Genomic DNA, 24,727 nt, shown 5'->3' on the forward strand with positions numbered 1-24,727 from the left:
TTACATCAGGTTACATGTAAGGTCACAGCGTAGATTTCCCATTGAAGCATAAACTGGGAATGAGAAGTGAACCATCTTAATATTGCAGTAAAACCAGAGTTAATCCTGTAGTTACCTGGATGAGACTAAATCCTGCTCCACAGTGCAGACCTCTGATCACCGATGATGGAGGAGAAGAAAAACAAATCAGGCTGAATGTAAAACATTTGCTCTGCATGACTGAGGGAACACGTACTGGTTTCCAGGTTTTGTTATCACCACTGGTTGGTGGCACTGGTGCCTCACAGCAACAAGGTCTTGGGTTTGAATTCACCATAAATTTTTACACAAAACAACATGTTTGTCATGTATATTCGTTACAGGGCAAGTTTAAAAATTGTGTTTTGTGACTTTTTCGCAATGTGCTTGGTGTATAAATGCCTCAAGTCTTAGTATATCACTTAAAACTTTATTTACATAGTACTTCTCATACAGTAAAGAAGACAGTCAAAATGATGTACACATTAAAAGCAGAAAACAATACACATACATCACCTTCACTACGCCCTCTCATCACCCCTCCATCCCCACTCACACACCCAGAGATCAGCACTCACTTAGCATACAGAAACACAGGAGATTAAAAAGAAATGATAAATAACATAACAACGGTAATAAGGACAGATTAAATATAATAAAAAGTGAAAAAACAAGTGGTGCAAAAAAGGAAATAAATGAATAGTAAATTACAATAAAGAGACACAAAACCCTAAAATGGAAAAAGAAACGTAAAAGATTTTTTAACATTCTAACATTTTAAAGTTTATCCTGGCTTCTATGGTCAACCAGCTGTTGAAGAATTGGGATGATATGGTCTCTAGTACGAGTAACCTAAACTTATCAGACGGTGTGGAGCTGTTACCATGCTGATGTAATGAAATGTAACTCAAACATGTTCTGATATTAAATTAAACAAATGAATTCACTTTCAGTCAAACAAGTCAGTCAGAGTCCTGCTTGCTGCTCTTCCTCAGCCCCGTCCCTGAATCAAAATACAAACTAAAGTCTGTCCACTTGTTGTTTAACTTTCCTATTTTTCATCTTTCAGAGTGAAAATAAGAAAAAAAAGTGAAAGAAATGGGAAGGACAGCTGCTGTGTTTGTGTGTGCAGAGTTTCTACCAGAGCCAAATGTCATCTACTCCTCACTGAAGTCGTCCACCAGTCCAACCACTGGAATCCAGCTGCTGCTCTCTAACTGGTCCACACAGCAGCTCAGACCTGACACATTCACTGTAAACACACTGGTTTATATTCTGTTTGTTCTCCTCATGAAGGAAACCTCATCTATCTATCTATCTATCTATCTATCTATCTTTTTTATATTGTTTTTAATGTGCTCGCTCTCTCTCCTCTCATGGTGCTTTCAGATCATCTCCTTCTTTGCTTTACTTCTTCATCATGAAGAGGAAGAGCCTTCTTCTGCTGTTTAAAGATCACAACAGCAACCACAACAATGATCACAGCAAGTAGCAAACCAAAAACTACCGGTCCACCATGATGATTCCTACCAACTCCATCCTCCTTCCCTCCATCCTCTGTGTGTCCTCCTGTCTGACCTGCAGGTGAGAAACAGGTGTGAGGTGTCAGCTGTCAGGTAGGTGATGAGTGAAGAACAGAACAGAATCCATTTCCTCTTCAAACTGCTGTCAGACATTATCTACTGCACTCTGATCACATCACTCAGACCAGCTGCTTTCTACAAAGTCTCATCAACAACATCTTTAGAAACAAACATCAACAACCAGGAAGCAGCTTCACCTCTTTTCACCACTCACCTGGAGAAACATTTAAGCTGATGGTGGTGATGGGCTCAGTCTTCAGATGAGCTCTCTTCCTGCGGTTTGCTCCTCTCATGAAGACACGACACTCATATGTTCCATTATCAGCAGTCGTCACATTCTTCAGAATCAGAGACACGTCTCCATCCTTCATCTGTCTGTCCTGCAGATCCACCCGGTTCTTAAAAGATGGATGCTGGTCCTCAGGATCAAGCTGTTCATCTCGGTACAAGAGGACATATTCTTCCTTCAGGTCAGCTCTGCTCCACTCTACAACAACAATGATGTTGTTGTTTGGAGCTCGACATGTCAGAGTGACGTTCTGTCGAGACTCAGCTGTGATCGTTTTCTGGTCTGAAAGAGGAAACAACGCAGAGAGGTTAAAGGTCAAAGTTTAAACTGTTGACTGGTACAGCAGCCAATCAGAAAGATGATCAGAGACCACTGTGCTCTGGTTGATGATGGTTGAACCTCAAACCTGAGCCACAGTTCCCTCACTGCTCTTTTCAAGCAGCAGACTCACTCTGTGTTTACTAATTAGAGCCAAAAATAAATCACTGTAATCACATTTATAAGAGTGTAGGCAGAGAGTTGCTTACCATAACTACAGGGAGTGCAGAATTATTAGGCAAATGAGTATTTTGTCCACATCATCCTCTTCATGCATGTTGTCTTACTCCAAGCTGTATAGGCTCCAAAGCCTACTACCAATTAAGCATATTAGGTGATGTGCATCTCTGTAATGAGAAGGGGTGTGGTCTAATAACATCAACACCCTATATCAGGTGTGCATAATTATTAGGCAACTTCCTTTCCTTTGGCAAAATGGGTCAAAAGAAGGACTTGACAGGCTCAGAAAAGTCAAAAATAGTGAGATATCTTGCAGAGGGATGCAGCAGTCTCAAAATTGCAAAGCTTCTGAAGCGTGATCATCGAACAATCAAGCGTTTCATTCAAAATAGTCAGCAGGGTTGCAAGAAGTGTGTGGAAAAACCAAGGCGCAAAGTAACTGCCCATGAACTGAGAAAAGTCAAGCGTGCAGCTGCCAAGATGCCACTTGCCACCAGTTTGGCCATATTTCAGAGCTGCAACATCACTGGAGTGCCCAAAAGCACAAGGTGTGCAATACTCAGAGACATGGCCAAGGTAAGAAAGGCTGAAAGACGACCACCACTGAACAAGACACACAAGCTGAAACGTCAAGACTGGGCCAAGAAATATCTCAAGACTGATTTTTCTAAGGTTTTATGGACTGATGAAATGAGAGGGAGTCTTGATGGGCCAGATGGATGGGCCCGTGGCTGGATTGGTAAAGGGCAGAGAGCTCCAGTCCGACTCAGACGCCAGCAAGGTGGAGGTGGAGTACTGGTTTGGGCTGGTATCATCAAAGATGAGCTTGTGGGGCCTTTTCGGGTTGAGGATGGAGTCAAGCTCAACTCCCAGTCCTACTGCCAGTTTCTGGAAGACACCTTCTTCAAGCAGTGGTACAGGAAGAAGTCTGCATCCTTCAAGAAAAACATGATTTTCATGCAGGACAATGCTCCATCACACGCGTCCAAGTACTCCACAGCGTGGCTGGCAAGAAAGGGTATAAAAGAAGAAAAACTAATGACATGGCCTCCTTGTTCACCTGATCTGAACCCCATTGAGAACCTGTGGTCCATCATCAAATGTGAGATTTACAAGGAGGGAAAACAGTACACCTCTCTGAACAGTGTCTGGGAGGCTGTGGTTGCTGCTGCACGCAATGTTGATGGTGAACAGATCAAAACACTGACAGAATCCATGGATGGCAGGCTTTTGAGTGTCCTTGCAAAGAAAGGTGGCTATATTGGTCGCTGATTTGTTTTTGTTTTGTTTTTGAATGTCAGAAATGTATATTTGTGAATGTGGAGATGTTATATTGGTTTCACTAGTAAAAATAAATAATTGAAATGGGTATATATTTGTTTTTTGTTAAGTTGCCTAATAATTATGCACAGTAATAGTCACCTGCACACACAGATATCCCCCTAAAATAGCTAAAACTAAAAACAAACTAAAAGCTACTTCCAAAAACATTCAGCTTTGATATTAATGAGTTTTTTGGGTTCATTGAGAACATGGTTGTTGTTCAATAATAAAATTATTCCTCAAAAATACAACTTGCCTAATAATTCTGCACTCCCTGTATACAAACTGATTAATTACATGTAAGACACGCCCTTAATGCTAATATGTGTCCACTATTTTCACCTGAGAGGAATTTTATCCACATTAGAGCTGCAAACTTCTGGGAATAACAAATTTATATCTATATATCTATATCTAATCTATATCTATATCAACAACTAGTGTTCACAGTCTGCTGGAGCTGGGAGTGTGTGGAAAATGATAAATGCACTTACAGTCATTATAAAATGCTGTCATAAACAATACCAACTTAAACAGCACACATTAATGCTGTGTTGGCAGCACTTGTCCCTCGTTCAGGTTACACACAGAAGAAACCAGGATCAGCGAAGATCAGAGATCAGAGCTCTGATGAAAGCTTTCACCACACTGAGCATCATCTTCGTCATCTTTACCAGGAGACGAGCTCACAGCTACAGGACGGCAAACACTGATCACTTTAAATGGTTGACTCGTTATCTGATTACTATGAAGGTGGACAGCCTCTGAATTATTATACAAACCTGTCTCTTATTTCTATCATCATTAAGATTATTGGCACTATTTTTGTTACCTTTTGGTCAGTCTTTACAATTTTCACATAATATGTGTGTGAGTAACTATGGGAAAAGTCTGCTGTGTCATCATCCCATGAAACATCACTGCTCAGCAACAACTATTCAGTACTTCCCTCTGTCCCTCCTATCAGCAGACCAAATGTGCTGCTGATACATGTGAACGTGGTGTGAATGAGCTTTATAATTATTTTGAATGTAATAATTTAAATTGTATATATATAAAGTGACAATGAAAGCAATTCAATTCCCAGCAGTGATACCTGCTGGTCTCACCTGTATATGCAGCCGGTGAAAAGCAGACGAGCAGAATCCAGCAGAATATCACAGATTTGCAAGTATCCATCTCAGGTTGTCCTGCAGATCCCAAATTCATGAGTGTTACATAGTTTAAAAGAGAAGCTGAGTCGACTGAAAATACACAAGATGTTTGTTTTACCAAAGCTTCTGATATGATCCACAAACATAAACTAAGATTTACAAATGTGTATGTCTAACAGTGAATAGTGTTTATTTACCCTCCAAAATGTTTATGTTCAGCAAATGTGTGAAGGAATTACCTGATATGACAGGATATCACATGTTAGATGAGAGCACAAAGTGCTAACAGTAGCAGAAATGTGGGCATCTCTGTGTCTCAGGTGATTTCTTCACACATTTAAGGTTCTGCACATCAGTTAAAAATAGAGTCACATATTTTTAGACATCTGTTCTCACAGGAAGCAAGAAAATTATCAGACTTGTGAAACTGAAAGTAAATTGTGTGTAAATTACGTAGACATTAGTAAAATGGTTTTTGCTTGTGGTCAAATTGCTTTGGATTTTGAAACACAGTGTAGATTGAAACATGCGTTTATGAGTCAGAAGTTACACATCTGAGGTAAAGTCTGTAGTGAGTTCAGCACACCCAGAGTATCTTACCCCAACACTGTTGTTCAGAATAAGCAGTCACACAAAGCTCAGTTTGTTAAGTTTACCAGGGTTTACTGAGTAAGTAAAGTTAAAATATATGTTGTGTATTTTATATAAAATCAGCAGCGTGAGAGAAAAAGCTAAACTACAGTATTGTTGATCTCTAATCTGATTAAGTTACCGTGGTCATTTACCCCAGCAGTACAGAGACCCTGAAGTTACCTGGATCAGATGAAATCCTGGTTGGTAGCACAGCCTCAGGACTCACTGCTCCTCCTGCTGGATGGTGATTAGGTGGAGATTGTAAAAAGACGTATTATAACATGTCAATTAGTGCTGTAATCAGACTGCCTTTGCAAAGTGAGAACTATGGATCAGATTCTTACAATGGAATAATTTAATGCATGTTGTTCTTTTGTTTGTTTCTATAAATGGGAAATAATCTGGTTAGCACATAGTTGTTAGCACACAGACACAAATGGCTTCTTAACACACACACACACACTACTATCACCATTTATGTCGTCATTCAGATTGAAAGTGTGCACACGTGTAATGAAAACAAAATCCATTAAATCATTTTTGTCATCTCCAATCTTTTCCTTGTGCAGTAATACAAGGAACGATTTGCTGTCAGCTCATTTTAATCTGATGTGTTTGAAAGTTTAGTGATGACATCCTGTCTGATGGCACTTTGTTTACAGGCAGCGTTTTAATCACTATTTTAAAGACTGCTGTGACACTGTGTATGAATGTAACAGCTCGGTGCTGTCTGACAGCATTAGCATTGTTAGTTACCTTAAACAGGCTGAATCCACCGCTGCACTGTGAGGATAAAGACTCTGTGTCGCTCTACTGTCACGTCTTATTCTTCATATGTCACAGCTGGAGATTTTACAAGTGTGAATAACACGCCACGTGCAGGAACAACAGCCTGTACTCTGCAGCGCAACAAGACACTAGAGCGTAAGTAACTCTGGTGACGCGCTCTCTCTCTAACCAATCAGAGAGCTGCATAGCTCACATTCCTCCGTCCGTTGTTTCTACTGGAACGTCCAATGACTCAGCAGAACCGATAAAAGGAAAGTAAACTGCAAAGACAAAAGAAGTAAGTAAATTTTAATTGCAAACATAAAAATATGATCCCTAATTTGATTTTGAATCACTTTACTTATTTTTAAAACTACATAAAACATTTCGAAAATCCTGAAAAAAATCTGAATTTTACTTTTTTGAATGGAGTTTTTATTGAGTTCTTGTTTTCACCCCCCTCCCACGCACAGACAGAAAGCTGCTGCGGGAATGTCCGTCTTGTGTTTTTCAGCCCAAAGACGTGAAACATAAACATGAAAGTAAACATTGATTTCACCATGGAAACTGCAATCATGCTACTCTTGCAAAACCCCGCATGCTCATACAGGAAGAGAGAAAACACACGCGCGCAGAGACACACGCGCACAGGGACAGGAAACAGCAGGCCACCGGACATGTACAGACATGCCTGAGCCTCCGTTGTATTGGTAATAATCAGGTACCAATATAAGTTGGTATTGATGTTTATAACATGTTTATGCCAGAAGTCTGAGGTTTAGGTGAGGATACATTCAATTCAATCATATGTTTTATATATCGACAATTTCTAGTACCGGCTGACCCCAGATCAAACACATAAGAATAATGCAAAACATGTAAAAATATGAGGCTTTTCATTTGAAAGCGCTGCTCCACATTTAAACTTTTTTCGATGTGAGTTGTTTCAAACTGTAGACACAGATCTGTCTGTTTAAATGCTGAATAAGAAGAAACTGTGTGACAAACCTGGCTAAAGAAGGATCCACTATCAAATATGCAATCATTTTTCACATAGTTTTCAGCTGCCAATCAATGGCAACAAATCACTCAAACATGTTTAAATATCAAACTAAACAGAGAAAATTCACTCACTCAAACAATCATCAGGGTGGAGTCCACAGTTGTGCTGCAGCTGCAGTGCTCACACCTGAACATAGTCCATGTTCTCAGCCAGGCTCCTTCTTCCTGCCTTCCTCAGCTCCTCTTCCTGGCTCTGCTCTGCTCTTCCTGAATGAAAGTGAGAGGACAGACTGCAGGTTTCTCATCTTTGCTCAGAAATCCAGGAAACACAGCAAGCAGACTTTAACTGTGAGATTTACAGAATCCAGACGGTTCTTTAAACTCTGGCGACCTTTACAGTGAACGATGGTTTGTTTTTGTTTGTTTGTTTGTTTGTTTTTTCACCACAGTCCTCTCAAATTCAAACTTTAAGCTTAATTCCTTGAGTCAGTAAAGTCGGTCAGTAAAAGTCAGTAAAAATCCATAATTATAAAAGGGTTAAACAAAATTCAGCGACTAAATAAAGTTGAAGCAAATCTTATTACAAATCTGTAATAAATTATTTGTAGACATTTTGGTGTTTGCAGCAACATGTTTGCTCTGTGACTACTGTAAAAATAAACTTCTATAATTAAGTTGATTCTGTTCATCTGGACGTGGTGTTTTCAGTGGGAGAAACGTTTCGTCACTCATCCAAGTGACTTCTTCAGTCTCAGCTGACTGCAGGTTTCCCCAATCTTATAACCAGTACATTTGCATAATGACTGAAACTAGAATCACTGAAGGAACAATGGGCTGTGAGGTCAGTTCCTTCATCATAATTGTGCAAATTCTCATGACCATTGATCAGTCATTGTGCGTGTGTGTCAAATCACTACCGATTGGCATGCAGACATGATGAAGTGGATCCATTGAAGTTGAGAACCTTTTTATATTCCTGACATTCTGCTCTGAAAATGAAGAAGATGACTCACATAAACCAGAATCTGTTGAAAATTTAACTTTTTAGAGAATTAAATCAGAAACAGGATCATATGGATAAGTTCAGAGTTACAACACAGATCACAGAGGAGTTTTGCAGAAGCATGATCCTGTTGCTTCTGCAGAAGGGAGAACAGAGTGCTGGTGGTGTAGTGGGGGATATTTTAATGACACACTTTGGACCCCATACTGAGGATTGTTTAAACACCACAGCCTGCTTGAAGTATTCTAACTGACTGTGTGCATCACTTTATAACCACAGTGTTGTCTGGAGGCTGATTCCTGCAGGATAAAGCGCCATGTAACTAATGTAACTTCTTGAACGTGACAACAAGTTCACTGAAATACTCCAATGACCTCCACAGTCACCAGATCTCAGTCCAACAGGTGGTTTTAACAAGAGATTCACATCATTGAAAATTCTGCAGCAGCTGTGTGATGCAGTCATTTTAATATGGACCAGAATCTGAGGAATGTTTCCAGTAGCTTGCTGAATCAGTGCCATGAAGAATGAAAACGGCTCAGAAGCCAAAAAGGGGCCCAACATGGGACTAGTAAGGTATACCTAATAAAGTGGCCGCCGAATATATGCACTGTGTGAAAATGGAAAGAGGCATCAGTCACTGCATGATAACAGCCAGCAGGTGGCAGCAGTGCAGCATTAGTTTTCCCAACGTCTGACAGTTTTCATGTGACCTTTGACCCTTAATGTTACAGTAGAACAAAACAGACTGTAAGTTTCCTTCTGAGACCCGAGCTTCTGGTAAGGATGTACTTTACATATCTGGAAGCTGGAAGTATGTCTCAGGTCCTAAAATGCATCTGGAGGACAGTTGATAGACGATGCAGAGGTTAAACAGCTGTGGCCACAGCTGGAATATAGAAACCGCAGAGGACTCCTTTAACAGCTCGTCCTCTTTATTCAGTTTATTGTGATTTCTTAAAAAGATGTGATGTCTGTCACATTATCACCATTTTGAAAAGCAGCCTGGCGTGATGGTGCACCAATACCTGGAAAGCAGACAGATGTGTAACTACAGATCTTCCTTATTGAACTTTTGCATAAGGTTGATTTGATTTTCAATCTGCAGGAGAATTTGAAACCTTATTTTTTGCATAAAGTCAGCAAACTTTTTAAATGTTTTTATTATAAGATGATGCACAATGATTTTATGTTCCATGACCTTTGACATAAAAGTTATCTAGATGGTTTCTGAGTGCTTCTATTTGTTTGTCGTGCACATTTACTGTTAACATTCATGCTTTGTAGGAGGGTTTATATAAAATTGAAAGCATGTGACAGCGTGCTTTATGAGCATAGTTTGGACACAGGAGGACATTTTTGACCTCAAGAGTTGCAGACTTGGTTTAGTCTGATGCTTTATTATAAGAGGACATCATGGAGCATGTGAGGAATGATTAGAGAAGTGAAATCATGGACTGGTGTGACACTATAACAAGCATCTCACAAATTTGAACCAGGACACCCTGATGAGAAGTGGCTACTGGACAAGAAGACATTGGTGTGCAAGAGATGAAAACAGGGTGTTGTTGGAACGCTACTACACAAGTAACCCCAGCAGAAGGAGGTACATGGACAGGATGAGGGACCTATGGAGTCTTCGATACCCAACATCTACATGGATGGTGAAACAACCAGTAGCTCAGTGTTCCAACATTCGAAAGAAGGAACTGCTCGCACAGCTAGAGATTGATGAGGTACAACACAAATGCTACGGCAAGGGGGAGCCAGGACGCCAGGTCAGGGGGGAGATATCATCACCCCCACCCGAGATTGGGTACAAAGCCCCAAGTGCAGTAGAAGAAGGATCGTTGAGTGCGAGAGGAACTGAGCTTGAAACCTGGATCCAGTGTAGCTGGTTACCAAATCTACATGAAGTACCCTCAGAAGATCTACTAGAAGATGTGAATGCAGCACGGACGATACCTACCACCACCAATAAACACAGCTGAGGTTTTTACAGTAAAAGATAACTTTTCCCCAGTAGATTTTTATGTTTTGTTTTGTTTTTTTAGATCAGTTGTGTTAATAAAGAATGTTAATAAAAAATAGTTTGCTAAAAAAATAATGATAACAAAGAAGGTAAAGCACAGTTTGAAAGCTGTAAAAGTAAAGTTAAAGAGAAATGTCAGACCAGTGGGAACCACGTACAGTCTATAACAACAGAAGCAGATCAGGTTAGTATTGTGTAACAGAGTGTGAAACTTAAGTTAGACTAGTGTTTGTAAATGAACCGCTTCATGTTGTGTAGCTTTCTGCATTGTATGTTTATTTATCATATAAGCTAAACAGTTCACCTTTTTTATTTAAGTGAAATGTTTAATTATGAGTGTTAAAGAAAACAATAAAGTTTTTTTTTTATATAAAGTAGGCAGCAAGTATATTTCATGTATTTTAACCATGTATATGATACATATGCAGATGTTACATTCTGTAACATGTGTAAAGAAATGACTGATTTTGCTACCCTGAGAAGATTTCTCTAGATCAGCTGTTGCCTCGACTCCTCCCTCTGCTGGTGACAGCTGAGTTATGAACAGAAAAATCTTGTCTTCACAACTTAATTGCACCAAACTGTTTGTGTGTGAGTACATCTAAAAACTAACATCTGCTTTGCCACATGACAGCAGAGGTTTGGTGACAGGAGACCTGCGTCCTCTCTGTGAGCAGCCAACAGCACTCAGCTGTCGTATGAAATTAATAAGACTTTGATATCAAACTCACCTGCACAGGTAAACTCCACGAAGGACAAAGACTCAAAAGTCCAAGGTTCCCTAGAGTGAAAAAGAAAACAGCACAGGTCATACAGATGTCAGAGTGCGCTTTGAGAGATGGTGCTTTGGCACAGATTCAGTTTCTGCCATAGGTGGTGCAGGTTGTTGCTGTCCTGTCAGAGCAAGAAGGTTCTAGGTTCAAATCCTGCTGGGCTTCTTTTTTTCTGTGTGGAGTTTGCACTCAGCTACTCTGGAGTGGAAGATTCTAGGTTGGTCGTGTATGTGAGGGAGATGAAGTGCCCAGAATAAGCTGCTTTATGAATGTGCGGTTAATTAAAAGCACTTTGAGGGGTTTGTAGCACAGTATGAATGTAAGTACATGACCTGCCTATTGATGCGTGTAGTTTGTGCTCACAGGTACAATGTAACAAAATCTACATCCCACCTTATACTAATAGCACCACACTGATACATTGTAGACACAGCATAAAACATGGAAGCCTGCATTCTCTCTGAAGGCCACCAGATGGCGATAGTTGGGGAAAAAAACTCACTTTAAAAGCAGAGGCAAAGATGATTTCACACAATCTCACTTTTGACTGATTCCAGCTCAGCTTATTCAGTTTCATTTCAGATTTACTCAAGAAGCAACAGGAAGCAACATTCAGGTTAAGAAAATTTATTTACAGAACAAAAACAGACTGTACAGGTGAGAAAGGGCCTTGATGCATGTTCAATCATCCAGGTAAGTAAATCTCCAAAGTTGACTCCGTTCACCTGGACGTGGTGTTTTCAGTGGGAGAAACGTTTCGTCACTCATCCAAGTGACTGCAGGTTTCCCCAACCTTATAAACAGGACATTTACAAGCTACGTCCAGACGAACAGAACCAACGTTTTGGAATACAGGATAGAAAATATTTTTTATAAAAGAGAATTCATGTATACAAAATCCAACTCATTTTTTCATCAATAATAACATAAAACAATAAAATCTGTACCAGGAATAATTTTAAAAGTGTATAAATAAACAGAAATAAATAAAAGCTCCGTGTAATTTAATATATACAAATATATATTATAGATGTCTCGTCTATTTAAACTACAGAAACAGTCTGAGGCTTCAGCTCAGCAGGAGCAGAGGTCACGAGCTAACAGCTACACTCACAGTAGAAACAGGACACGTCTGAAATTCAAGCAAACTAAAGAAAAAGAAGGAAATGTACGACATTAGTTCACTCTTCTTTTGGAATGAATCCATCTTTAAAACTGTTCAACACAACGTGATGAAATCGTTCACAAAGATGCTGAACAACAAATCCAGGATGTCCTCGTCTGTCTCTGCTCTGAGAAGCTGGAACAGCAGCAGGAGACTCAGATCAGCTGGAAGCCCTCTGAGAGAGTTCAAGGAGGCGAATCCTGAATCCTGACTCTGTTTCTCTGTTGGACTGTTTGTCGATGTTTGCACCAAACAAAAATAACATTTAATAACTTGTGAAAATAATATTTTCACATTTTAAACAGGCTGCTGTTCAGCTGGAGGCTGGTATGAACCCTGACTCTGTGGTTTAAGTTTCCTGTAGATTAAAACACCACCAACAACAACAACAACAGCAGCAACAATAACGCCAACAGGAAGACCAACTTTCAGTCCAACTTTCAGTCCAACAGATCCATCCTCCTTCCCTCCTGCTTCCTTCTCTTCTTCCTTCTTCCCTCCAGCCTCCTTCCCTCCATCCTCCTTCCCTCCGTCCTCCTTCCCTCCATCCTCTGTGTGTCCTCCTGGCTGACCTGCAGGTGAGAAAACAGGTGTGAGGTGTCAGCTGTCAGGTAGGTGATGAGTGAAGAACAGAACAGAATCCATTTCCTCTTCAAACTGCTGTCAGACATTATCTACTGCACTCTGATCACATCACTCAGACCAGCTGCTTTCTACAAAGTCTCATCAACAACATCTTTAGAAACAAACATCAACAAGCAGGAAGCAGCTTCACCTCTGATCACACACACACTCAACTCTACTCACTCACCTGGAGGAACAACAACACTCAGGTTTATGGTGGTGATGAGGCTCATAGGTTCCCCTGATTTTTGGGCAACATGACACTTGTATGTTCCAGCATCTGCAGTTGTGACATCCTTCAGAATCAGAGACACGTCTCCATCCTTCTTATGTCTTCCCTGCAGATCCACCCGGTTCTTAAAAGATGAATCCTGATAATCTGGAATAACGTGCCCATCCTGGTACAAAAAGACATATCCCTCCTTCTGGTCAACTCTGCTCCACTTTACAGCTAAGATGTTGTTGTCGTTTGAAGCTCGACATGTCAGAGTGACATTCTTCTGACCAGACTCAGCTGTAATTATTTCCTGGTCTGAAAGAAGAAACGACACAGATTAGAGAGGTTAAAGGTTTAAATGATGAATCAAAACTGTACATTTTTGAAGCCATCTGTGAAACACGATGGAGGCTCTGTTAGTTTTTGGAGTTGCGTGTCAGTCAGTGTTGTTGATCTTGTCTGAATGGATGAAATTATGAACACAGAGAAGATCAGATTTTGATCCACCATGAAAGAATCTGATCGGTAACATCATCATTTTTCGGGCAATGATCCTGATCTTAATAGAAAAACACACGAGGGGAGGCCGGTCCGTGACTGATACCCACACGGCTTCAGCATTAATGATCATTTCCATGTAAATGTGAAGCGATTCAGACAGTTTCCTCCTGCTCACTGGGACAGGAAGTACAACCCTTTTTTAAGACTAGCAGGAAAACCTCGGGCTCGTTTGTGACAGCGTTGCGTTTACTCGCTCCTTCTTCTGACGGATTTTCTAGTTTATAAAGTTTCGTTTTACCTCAGCCCTTAAAGAGATGGTAGAAACAACTTCCGAGCGAAAACTCTGCATTGTTAGAAAGTTTAACGAGGATATCCAGACGACTTAGAAGAAGTAGGACCGGGAGAGGACCGGGCCTCTGCTCTGCTTTAGAAGGTTCCGGAAAACCCCGCCCCCCCTCTCTGACGTCAACCCCCCCTGTGCGGGACTTTTCAGAGTAAGTACAACACTGAGCGAACATCAGCACAGATGTGGAGTTTGTTTCACACATTTGTGTCCTGCTCACAGTGACAGCAGGCTGCTGTTAGTCCAGTAGGAAATGAGTCCGCTGCATTTAACACATTCAGTCAGTGAAGCAGCGAGCAGCCAACAGTCCAGCGCCCCGGGAGCAGTGTGTACAGACGGTACCTTACTCAGGGATACCTCACGGTCGGTGAAGCCCCGACCTTCCGATCATAACACAAGCACCCTGATCCATCTCTGCCACCTCAGTGTGTTATGAGTGTGTAGTTACAGTGGATCGCAGTGTGTTATGAGTGTTGTAGTTACAGTGTAAAAACAAAAATCAGTTTAACTCACTTGAACAGACAGCCGAGAGAAGGCAGGTGAAAATCACAGAGCAGCAGGCTGATGTCAGGTCCATTACTTGTACTTCTGTGGGTGCGCAGATCAGAGTGTTTTTAAAGTTCGCGGGAAAAGTTCTGAAAATTTGACTGGAAAACTGTTGCCAAAGCCGGAACTGGTCTACAGTGCAACCTGCTGTTAAAATCCTTAAAACCCTTCATATAAATGAACTTTGGCGGGGACCGCCCAACCCTTCAGCCTATCAGTTGCTAATACGTAATTTTCGGAATGTGCCAGATATCATCGCGGGAATTTAAAAGAGATTTGTTTAAATAGGTCTATATCTCTCATGAACGATATCCACTTATTTTGAGCAAGAAAGAATATTTCTGTCACTAGAATAGATCAGTTATATTTGATTGATATATATATATATATATATATATATATATATATATATATATATATATATATATATACATATATATATGGGTAAAAGTGTCATTAATATTAAAATGTCCTTTTAAAATGAGATGTGGCCAAGAAGTTTGAAGAAATATAACATCATAGTTGTATGAGGATATTTAAGTCACCACAAAGGACTGAATTCATTACATTGTGGTACAATTACACAGTGTCATCAAGATACTTCAACAGCAGCTCATTTCTTTATTTTATTTATAACTCATTCATAAATCCTGTTCACTACAGTCTGTTTAACTATATAAACTTTATAAACATATTAGAGAAAAACACAGAAACATCAGGAATTAATTTTTGGTCCAACACACACATTTCTGGATTTCTGATGAACTCTTTCAGTCTAAATGTTCATTCTAATATAGATCCTCAGTTTGAATCAGTGAAGTAGAACATGAGCAGAGGAAACAAAGATGTTCTATTTGTACAGTCAGGGTTAAAGTGGATTCAGCAGGTGGGGAACATTCAAAGTGTTTGTAGTGGCTCAGCACAGGAAAATAATCAGAGTCGTTTCTAACGTGAGCTTCAGGTTTTCAGTGTCCAGGCTGTGATCAGCTGACCTGCTGCTCTTTGTGGATGTACACAACTGAATTCAACCAGATGTGAGCAGATGTTTCACGAGCTATCCTGCCATAGTGTCTTCACAACATGTTGTTTATAGTGTGTTTATACCAGACAGCAAACAGGTGGAGTAAAAGTAGAATTCAGTGAATGAATCCAAACATCATGTAAATGAATCTCAGCTACAACATTGACCCTGAGCTCCACAGGACTGATGTGTGAAGCTCATTTCTCACCACAGTGCTGATTGTAGTGTGTGTGTAACGTTAGAAAGAGTCTTGGTTTTGGACCTTGTAGTAAAATGTGAGCTGCTGAAAACTGCTGCCAGTTTCTAAGAAAGATGTTTGTGATGCTACGACTCTTCTTTATATCACACGTGTGGCAGCACTGCTAACAGCTGTTCTACCTGCAAAAACCTGCACTGCTTTATTTATCTTTGTGTGTTTCATGTGCAGAGAGCGATCAGCTGCAGTTTGCTCAGCAGTGAGAAAAGAAGACGTCAGTGATGGACGAATCATCGTCAAAGAGAAGAAAAACAAAGAAGAAAGGTTCAGCTGCTCTTCTTTTACTACAAACATCATAAATCCCTGAACATAACCCCCCCCAGTGCATAGGTGGCTTTAGACAGGGGCCAGTGGAGAACGATGTAGAGAGAGAGGATGGAGATGAGGAGGAGCTGAGGAGCAGGATGACAGAGAGACAGAGGAGTTAGTTGGAGAGGATGCAGAGAGGGACAGTCCTGAGAGTGAGGAGGAAGACGAGCTGTGAGGGAGAGGAAGAGGGACAACCAGCGGTTTGTGATGTTGAACAGACCTGTGTGTCTGTGAGTGTCGTGTCATTACAATTCATACAGTCATTGTAACTGACAGTAATGAACAATAATGACAGAATAATAATGCTGTTATTGTGTATTTATTTATTTATATTTCTTCATACATTCTTATATAGTTCTATATTGTGTATTTTGTTGTACAGTTATTTTATTTTCAACTTTAATTTATATATTTTATCTTATTCTTTCCCAGTTAAATTTACCCTTCATTCTAATTTGTGTTGTACAGTTATTTCATTTTTAACCTTAATTTATATTTTATTCCTTCCTAGTTAAATTTACCCTTTTTAATTTTTCATATTTATTTCCTATCTTATTCATAGTCTTTCCTTTTTTGTTTTCTTTTGGTCACAAGCAGTTGTCCAAGCATTTCACTACATATTGTACTGTGTATGACTGTGTACGTGACAAATAAAATTTGAATTTGATCAGTTATTGTCCTCAGTTACAGCCTCATGTTTGCTCTGCATTCATCTCTTATCAGACGTACAAAGATGATCCACCAGTGCTGCCCAGTTTGAGGACATTTCCAGTCACATTAATGGGGGACAGGAGACGCAGCTTCCATCAAAGCTGGTATGAAAGTCATCGTTGGATTCTCTGTAATTATGGACTCTGCCTGTTTCAGGCCACCAAATATGTCAGACGTGGAGGCGACCTGAGTACAGTGAACTCATCGTCATGGTCAAGAAACCAGGTGGAGATGATTTGAGCTTTGTGACATGGAGTGCAATCAGAGGATGTTTACAGTGTGTTCATAAAGGGATGGATGCAGTCAGCAGCAACACGCTGTGGTGTTTAATTGATGCTCTGATACGAGGCAGGATGGATCCATGTGACCGTCACAGCACAAATCGGAACTCATCAGACCTGGAAATGTTTCTCCAGTCTGCTGTTGTCAGACTTTGGTGAGCCTGTGTGAATCACAGCCTCAGTTTCCTGTTCTCAGCAGAACCAACTTTTCCTGATGGGAACACAGAACCAGTTCTAGTTTGGTCACCAGCACTGCATCCATGGAAAAAGGGAACTGGTCCCAAATCTACAGGATGTTAACTCAGGAGAATTAACATCCTGTAGATCTGGGAGCCGTTCAGAGCAAACATGCATTAAAGTATGTTTTTGTCACTTAAGTGGAAAAGAAAACATCCAAATTAGTTTTATGTGATGTGTGAAACATCTGGATGAGGTTTCAGTGTTTACGTTTCAGTGCACTTGGTAAATCCTTTGTTCTTTCTCTCTGTGGTCATAAAGGACCAGGTTAACCAATTAAAACATAATCGTGTTTTACAACATTTATAGCAGCTGTTGTGTTTATAAACTCTGTCACAGTTTATGGGAGTCATTATGTATTCTTAATATTTATTGGTAAAATAATATTTGTAGTAAAATTGTCTGAAAACTGCAAGAAAAACAAAAACAAACATGAAGAACAAAACATGGATCACTTTGATTCCAGCTTCAGTTTTATTCAGGAAACAACAACAGTCATATCAAAAGGCACTTTATCTTTACAGTAGAAACATTAAAACCACAAACTCCTACAAACTGAACCGAGTCAACAATTCAGAAAGATTCTGATGAAAAATTCACTTTTACAAAATAAATAATCAAACAAAATAAATAATCATCCCTCTTAAAATCTTACGAAATAAATATATTAAAAACAGTGTGCTGTAACAGAGTTAAGACGTGTGGAGCATGATGGGTAGCACTGTTGTCTCATAGCAGGAAGGCTCTGATGACACCATCAGGTCGGGGTCTTTCTGTGTGGAGTTTGCAGGTTCTCCCGAGTCCTCGGGCTTCTTTCCACAGAGTTAGGTTAATTGGTTTTAGTGCGAGTGGTTTTCTGTCTCTGTGTTAGACCCGCGACAGACTGGTGACCTGTCCAGAGTGTACCCAGTCTCTTGCCCTAAGACAGCTGGGATAGGCTCCAGCGCCCCCCGTGACCCTGACAAGGCTAAGCGGAGGGCGCAGTTCAGCACAGACTGGACAGACAATGAGGAGCTAAAGGTACAACTTCTTCTTTGGACAATTTGTAAACAACTTAAAATTAATTAATAGGCGTTTAGGTTTCATGATTAAAACTCAGATCAGCTGGAAAAAAACTGAAACATTTAAAACAGACTCAAGTTCTAATGGAAGCTGGTATGAACCCTGCTTCTGTGGTTTAAGCTTTCTGTAGATCAAAACACCAACTCCAAAAGGTCAAACACCACCTCCACCAACTCCCAAAGCAACTCCATCACTTTAGCCACCACCGTCCCCAACTCTCTTTTTTTTCTCTGTATTCATTATTGTACGATCTACTGTACAATAATAAAGCACCTTGAGGCGACTTTTGTTGTGATTTGGCACTATACAAATAAAATTGAATTGAATTGAATTGAATTGAACCACTCCATCCCTCTAGCCACTTCTTCCAACCACTCCATCCCTCTAGCCACCCTCGCCAACCACTCCATCCCTCTAGTCTCCACTGCCAACAACTCCATCCTTATAGCCACCCTCGCCAACCAATCCATCCCTGTAGCCAACACCGCCAAAAGCTCTATCCCTCTAGCCACCCATGACAACCACCCCATCCCTCTAGTCACCCCCGCCAACCACTCCATCCCTCTAGCCACCCCCGCCAACCACTCCATCCCTCTAGCCACCCCCGCCAACCACTCCATCCCTCTAGTCTCCACTGCCAACAACTCCATCCTTATAGCCACCCTCGCCAACCAATCCATCCCTGTAGCCAACACCGCCAAAACCTCTATCCCTCTAGCCACCCACGCCAACCACTCCATCCCTCTAGCCACCCCCGCCAACCACTCCATCCCTCTAGCCACCCCTGCCAACCACTCCATCCCTCTAGCCACCCCCGCCAACCACTCCATCCATCTTGTCTCCAACACTAACAACTCCATCCCTCTAGCCACCCTTGCCAACCACTCCATCCCTCTAGCCACCCTGGCATACATCTCCATCCCTCTTGCCACCCTCGCTAACAACTCCCAAGACAACTCATTCCCTCCTGCCTCCTTCCCTCCATCCTCTGTGTCTCCTCCTGTCTGACCTGCAGGTGAGAAACAGGTGTGAGGTGTCAGCTGTCAGGTAGGTTATGAGTGAAGAACAGAACAGAATCCATTTCCTCTTCAAACTGCTGTCAGACATTATCTACTGCACTCTGATCACATCACTCAGACCAGCTGCGTTCTACAAAGTCTCATCAACAACATCTTTAGAAACAAACATCAACAACCAGGAAGCAGCTTCACTTCTGATCACACACACACTCAACTCTACTCACTCACCTGGAGGATCAACAACACTCAGGTGGATGATGCTGATGGGGGGAATCTTTGACAGGGCTCTCTTCCTGCGCACAGTTCCTCTGTTGAACACACGACACTCGTATTTTCCACTATCAGCACTCGTCGCATTATTCAGAATCAAAGACACATCTCCATCCTTCATCTGTCTGTCCTGCAGATCCACCCGGTTCTTAAAAGATGGATGCTGGTGATCTGGAAGGAACTGTCCACCCTTGTAAACAGCAACATGTTCTGGCTCCAGATCATCTCTGCTCCACTGTACAAGTGTGAAGTTGTTGTTTGGAGCTCGACAGTGCAGAATAATGGTCTGTCCAGAGTGATCTGTAACAACAGAGCAGAGAGGAAACAGTCACTTCAACATCAGCCAATCGGAGTGGGGAACAGACACAACTGCTCTCTGGTTTATGCTGGTTGAATCACACAAACGTGACCATAGACCTGTTAAAATCTGTTAAGGAATCACAGAATTCAGACGAACAACAAAGCGATAAATTCTTGATAAAGAACAAAGTCTAAACATATCTCAGTGCAAACAGAACAACTTGTGTTTAGCTCCCAGTGTTAGAAATCAAACAAAAACACAATTTGAAAGGACTTAAGACAAATAATATTTTTGCAAACACCTTTGAACAGCTGCATATTTGTTGTTTTTGTTCTTATGCTCAGAAATATGCAATGTTTTTCAGGTTATTATTTCAGGTTGTTTTTCTGGTGACCACAGAATGAAATTATGATAATAAGTTTATGTCTGTGTAGGCTGTCAGTCAGAGTGGTCGCCCCATGATCAGAAAGTCGGGGGTTCAAGTCCACTGAACGGCTACCCTGAAGTATGTCTGAGCAAGGTACCGTTCCTACACACTGCTCCCCGGGCGCCTGCTCAGTGGCTGCCCACTGCTTCACTGAGTGAACAGGTCAAATGCAGAAAGAGTAATTTCCCCACAGGGATCGTTAAAGTAAAGTATACACATAATCTTAATATTGTGGACTTTAGCTCATCAAACAGCTACATCAAAGTTTCTCTGTGTCCAGGTGATTGTAGAGCCAGGCTCTGAGCACGCAGATCACATGGATGACACGGGTGCATCCTTACTGCTGTAAGACTTTGTGGGGTTGTAGACATGAAGCCACTGAGCAGGTTGTGGCTAAATCTCTGTTCACATAATCATCACCTTTGTGAACACGACATGAACTTCCTGGACATGTATTGTTGTAGGGTCTACCTTAGAGTATAAAGCACCTTGAGGTGACTGCTGTTTTGATTTCGTGCTATATATGTCTGTGAAGGTTCTCAGTCATCCAGGTCATCGTAGTCAAAGGAGCTTGCAAAGAAAAGCGTCTGGGACTTCTTTAAGTCACTTGAGTTTAAATCTGGGACTCCCCACCATTTGACCTTAGAACTGAAGAAGCTTCTCGGATGAGAGGTGAAACGTCTTCAAGCAACTTAAAGAAGTCCAGACGCTTTTCTTTCCAAGCTCCTTTGACTTCGCACTATATAAATAAAATTGAATTGAACTTGTGTTGACCAGGCCAACATTCAATTCAACCAACATTCGTCAGTTTTTGCTCCTGATTTCACCATCAGCTCTTCATCTACTACACTGCTCCCTCTGAGAAATCAATGTCAGATAGATGCAGGTGACGGGGCTGACTAAATGATGCAATGAGCTCCCAGTTCAGACATCAGGCCCACGACTCCGTGCCAACCGGAGGCGCGCTGTAGTATGTACCATACTGTACACTGCCCCCTATCGGTCATCGGCTCGCTCTGCAGGCACACAGGGAACGCGCTTCCGCAGCAGTCTTTGTGAGCTCGCTACACGGTTTCTCTCCGTGAGAAGAGAAGCTGTTTGTGTTATTAACGTTTGTGTTATCGTTCGTGGACGGTGGAAAACAGCTTTGCTAGAAGCTTTGAACAAGGATGCCCTTTACTCGAAATCGACGTGGGCTTAACTTTGGATATTAGAGCCTGTTTTTAATCGTGACGTCGACAAAAACGAAGCTTATCAGCAGCTTTCACCGTCTTCATGTTTGCTGACGTGTGGGATCAGGCACAGAGGAGCTGCTAGTATGTTTTTCGAGCCTCTGCATGTCGGGGTAAGTAGAACACAGACACGTAGATTCACAAGAAGGTCGTGTTTCACGTCTGGTTGTAGCGCTGAAACATGGCTGCTGCTCTGGTTGAGCGTTGTGCCATTTATCACCGACGGAGCGTTCCCCAGCGTCGGGAGCGCGCACTGGTCAGGATCCAGGTTACTCCGCTTTCTTTACAACCAGCTAGTCAAGTAGTGATGTTTTAATTTGGTGACAAAGTTACAGTTGGATGTCGTTACATTACCATAAAGTGGAACCTCCTAGAAAAAGAAGTTATAGTTTTAGGAAGTCTTACAGCCTTGTTGTTGGTTCAGAGGTTGTTTCAGCAAATTGCTGCGGAAATGTTAAAGTTTGAGTGCATTCTCAAGCGAGGGATGACTTCTTATTGGAACAGGCGGAACGAAGCCCAAATATCAACAGGACCTATTTTCTTTTATCCCTGACCTTCGCTGTCATCCAGTTTCTGGATGGGGAAAACTCAGATAAACTTCACTACAGTGATGTTCTCAGCAGGTACTTGATGCGAGACAAAAAATGACTGTTCCTTAACCAGGCTCTGATGGTTAAATAATCCGCAAACAGTGCTCCAGTTGTGCGTCTCCTCGAGTTTTAGTACTTCTTTAGTGGCTTGGTTGTTCTCCTGAGATAACGCGGTCAAGTGAGCTGTGATTTGTGCGCTGGGGTGAAGCCAGCCGACCTGTTACCCGCCGCGAACATTAACACTCGCGGTAGCGCTTCTCCTCCTTCGCTGATCGCTAGCATAGCGCGCGCTACGGAAGTGCGACACCGTGTCGAAACGCCTGTTTCGAGCTTTTTTATTCTTAACTTTCTCCCGTAGCAGAGCACTGCACATGCTAATAGCATTATATTAGTACCGACTTCAGGTTTCCCGGATTAAAAACCCCTGTTATGACGTGAAAGTAATCCGGGACCAGTCCGCTTTTGCCCGCTACTCTGATTTGTACCGCTATGCTAACTTGACGTGTCGCTTTGCCGTCGCTAGCTCGGCAGGTAGCCGTGCTTTGAGCCAAGTGAATGTTTTCTGTTATGTGAGGTTTTAGCCGAAAAACGATGTTCAGCAAGTCTCGGTGGCTCTAACAGTGATCACTTAAACTGCACACAAATACTAAGACTAAGCAAAACACACAGAAAACTCACACCACACAGAGCCGCTTCTACTTCGCAACTAGCGAGCTAACTTGCGCTCGAAGCCCGGTAACCGGCGAGCTTCGCTAATCACGTTTACGTCCCGGTTGCGTGTGTTTAATATGCCAATAACGGCAAATCAATTCATCAGCAATCTAAGAGTTACATACTCACCTGTTGATGCAAACGCGAAATAACAGAGGAGAAGAATCCCGAAGAGCGACGTACGAACACCGGTACCCATCTTGTCGCCGTGAAGACGTTCGCTCGGGACGGTAACGGTGCCAAATACGGTTGTGCCCTAAACAGGTTTCCTGGTTTCCGCATTAAAATGATTGGCCGTATTTACATTGCTGTAAATGACTTGTTGGTGTATAATATGTGAAACGTGTCAAATAACGCAGGATTTAAGATACTTTGCAAAACAGCTAATTTCTAAATTTTATATATAAATCGTAATAAATCATGTTCACTGAACTCTACTTACCAATATAAGTAAAGACAATACACATAAAAATAAATAGAAACATTGGAAATGACTTCTGTTTAAATGATCAGTTTTGTAAAAACTCCTATAATCCATAAATGCATTGATCAGCTCTACTTTCTAAAAGACTGTATGTTTGTTATATTAATTCATTTATTTATTATAATTATATATATATTATATATTATATATATTATAATTATTTATTATAATTATTTATTATTTATTTATTAATTACTGTTCATTTGTTTTTGTTGTTTTTTGTTTGTTTTTTAAACATTGCAGTCAGATCCTTAAATGTGTTTATATATGTTGATAAAACAGAATAAATTTTCCACAGTCAGTTATTTTATACCTAATATTTTGTCTTCATTGTGTTTTCAGTCACATCATAATTGAGTTGTTGAAGACTTTCAGAAAGGACAGAATGAGGCTGACAGGTGAAAATCGATGATGACAGCTTAAGGATTCACTGTCGTTAACATAAGTGCACCGACACTCAATAATAAAATCAAAACTGTAAAATTAGAGTCCAGACGAGTTACAGCTGACATAAGTAGCGTTATAACTTTCATTTATTATTATTTATAGTTTACATGTTGTGTATATTTAAAGTACCTAAATACATTTTTAAGAGGGCCACATGGTGACACCCAGGCTTTGCATCCACCACCTGGTCGGGGAGTCTCTGTGGGGGGTTTGCATGTTCTCCTTGTGTTTGTGTGGGTTCTCTTCAGATACTCCAGCTTCCTCCCACAGTCCACAGACTTGCAGTCAGTGGGGTTAAGTTCACTGGTGATTCTGAATCGCCCAGAGGTGTGAATGTGAGTGTGAATGGTCATCAGTACCTGGTACCAGGTATTTCTTTAGTACCTGCTCGGCCGGGTTTCCAAGAGATCTGAGCAGGTAGTAAACTGATGTCACCGATTGGCTGGTCGGTGACATCGCTCGATGAGTCGTAACAAGTCTAACAGGGGTACGCAGGTGATGCTGAAGAGGTTCATCAAATGGACACTGATGTCGATCAGACGTCCATCTTGGAAATATTCTTTAAAAAACTATCTGTGTGTTTTTGTAGCAACTTTAAGTAACAGGGCGTTCATACCACGTGTTAGAAGAAAATAACCATTACAGTGTGTTAATAGTTGTATATATTTCTAATGTATCTGACCTCGACTCTCTTTGTACCATCAGGAAGGAGGAAGAGGGCGACTTTACTTGGTGTCAGAGACAGAAATGAGAAAAAGCTGAAATGAGTGAGAAGGACGATGTTGGAAACATCTGTGCTGTGTCTGCTCTGTAAGTAGAATCTCTGTGTTTGTTTGAATTCTTGTACTTTGACTGATCTGGTCCTGCACTACAGAGAAAGTTTATTATACCCAGGGT

At 41.2% G+C, this 24,727-nt stretch overlaps 1 protein-coding gene across 1 annotated transcript in view; it reads right to left on the reverse strand.

Moving 5' to 3' along the window:
* Positions 1–1,340: 1,340 nt before the first annotated feature.
* LOC120715188 (vascular endothelial growth factor receptor 1-like) overlaps positions 1,341–24,727 on the reverse strand; it is a 66,962-nt gene continuing 43,575 nt past the window's right edge. Inside the window, exons 5-6 of the mRNA XM_040002048.1 lie at positions 1,816–2,172; positions 1,341–1,596 (exon numbers count right to left, since the gene is read on the reverse strand). Of these exons, the coding sequence (XP_039857982.1) occupies positions 1,409–1,596; positions 1,816–2,172 (545 nt within the window). The 3' untranslated portion in view covers positions 1,341–1,408. The remainder of the gene's footprint in view (positions 1,597–1,815; positions 2,173–24,727) is intronic.

The sequence above is a fragment of the Simochromis diagramma genome, unplaced genomic scaffold, assembly GCF_900408965.1.
Source record: "Simochromis diagramma unplaced genomic scaffold, fSimDia1.1 OVJJ01000422.1, whole genome shotgun sequence".
Lineage (NCBI taxonomy): Eukaryota > Metazoa > Chordata > Actinopteri > Cichliformes > Cichlidae > Simochromis > Simochromis diagramma.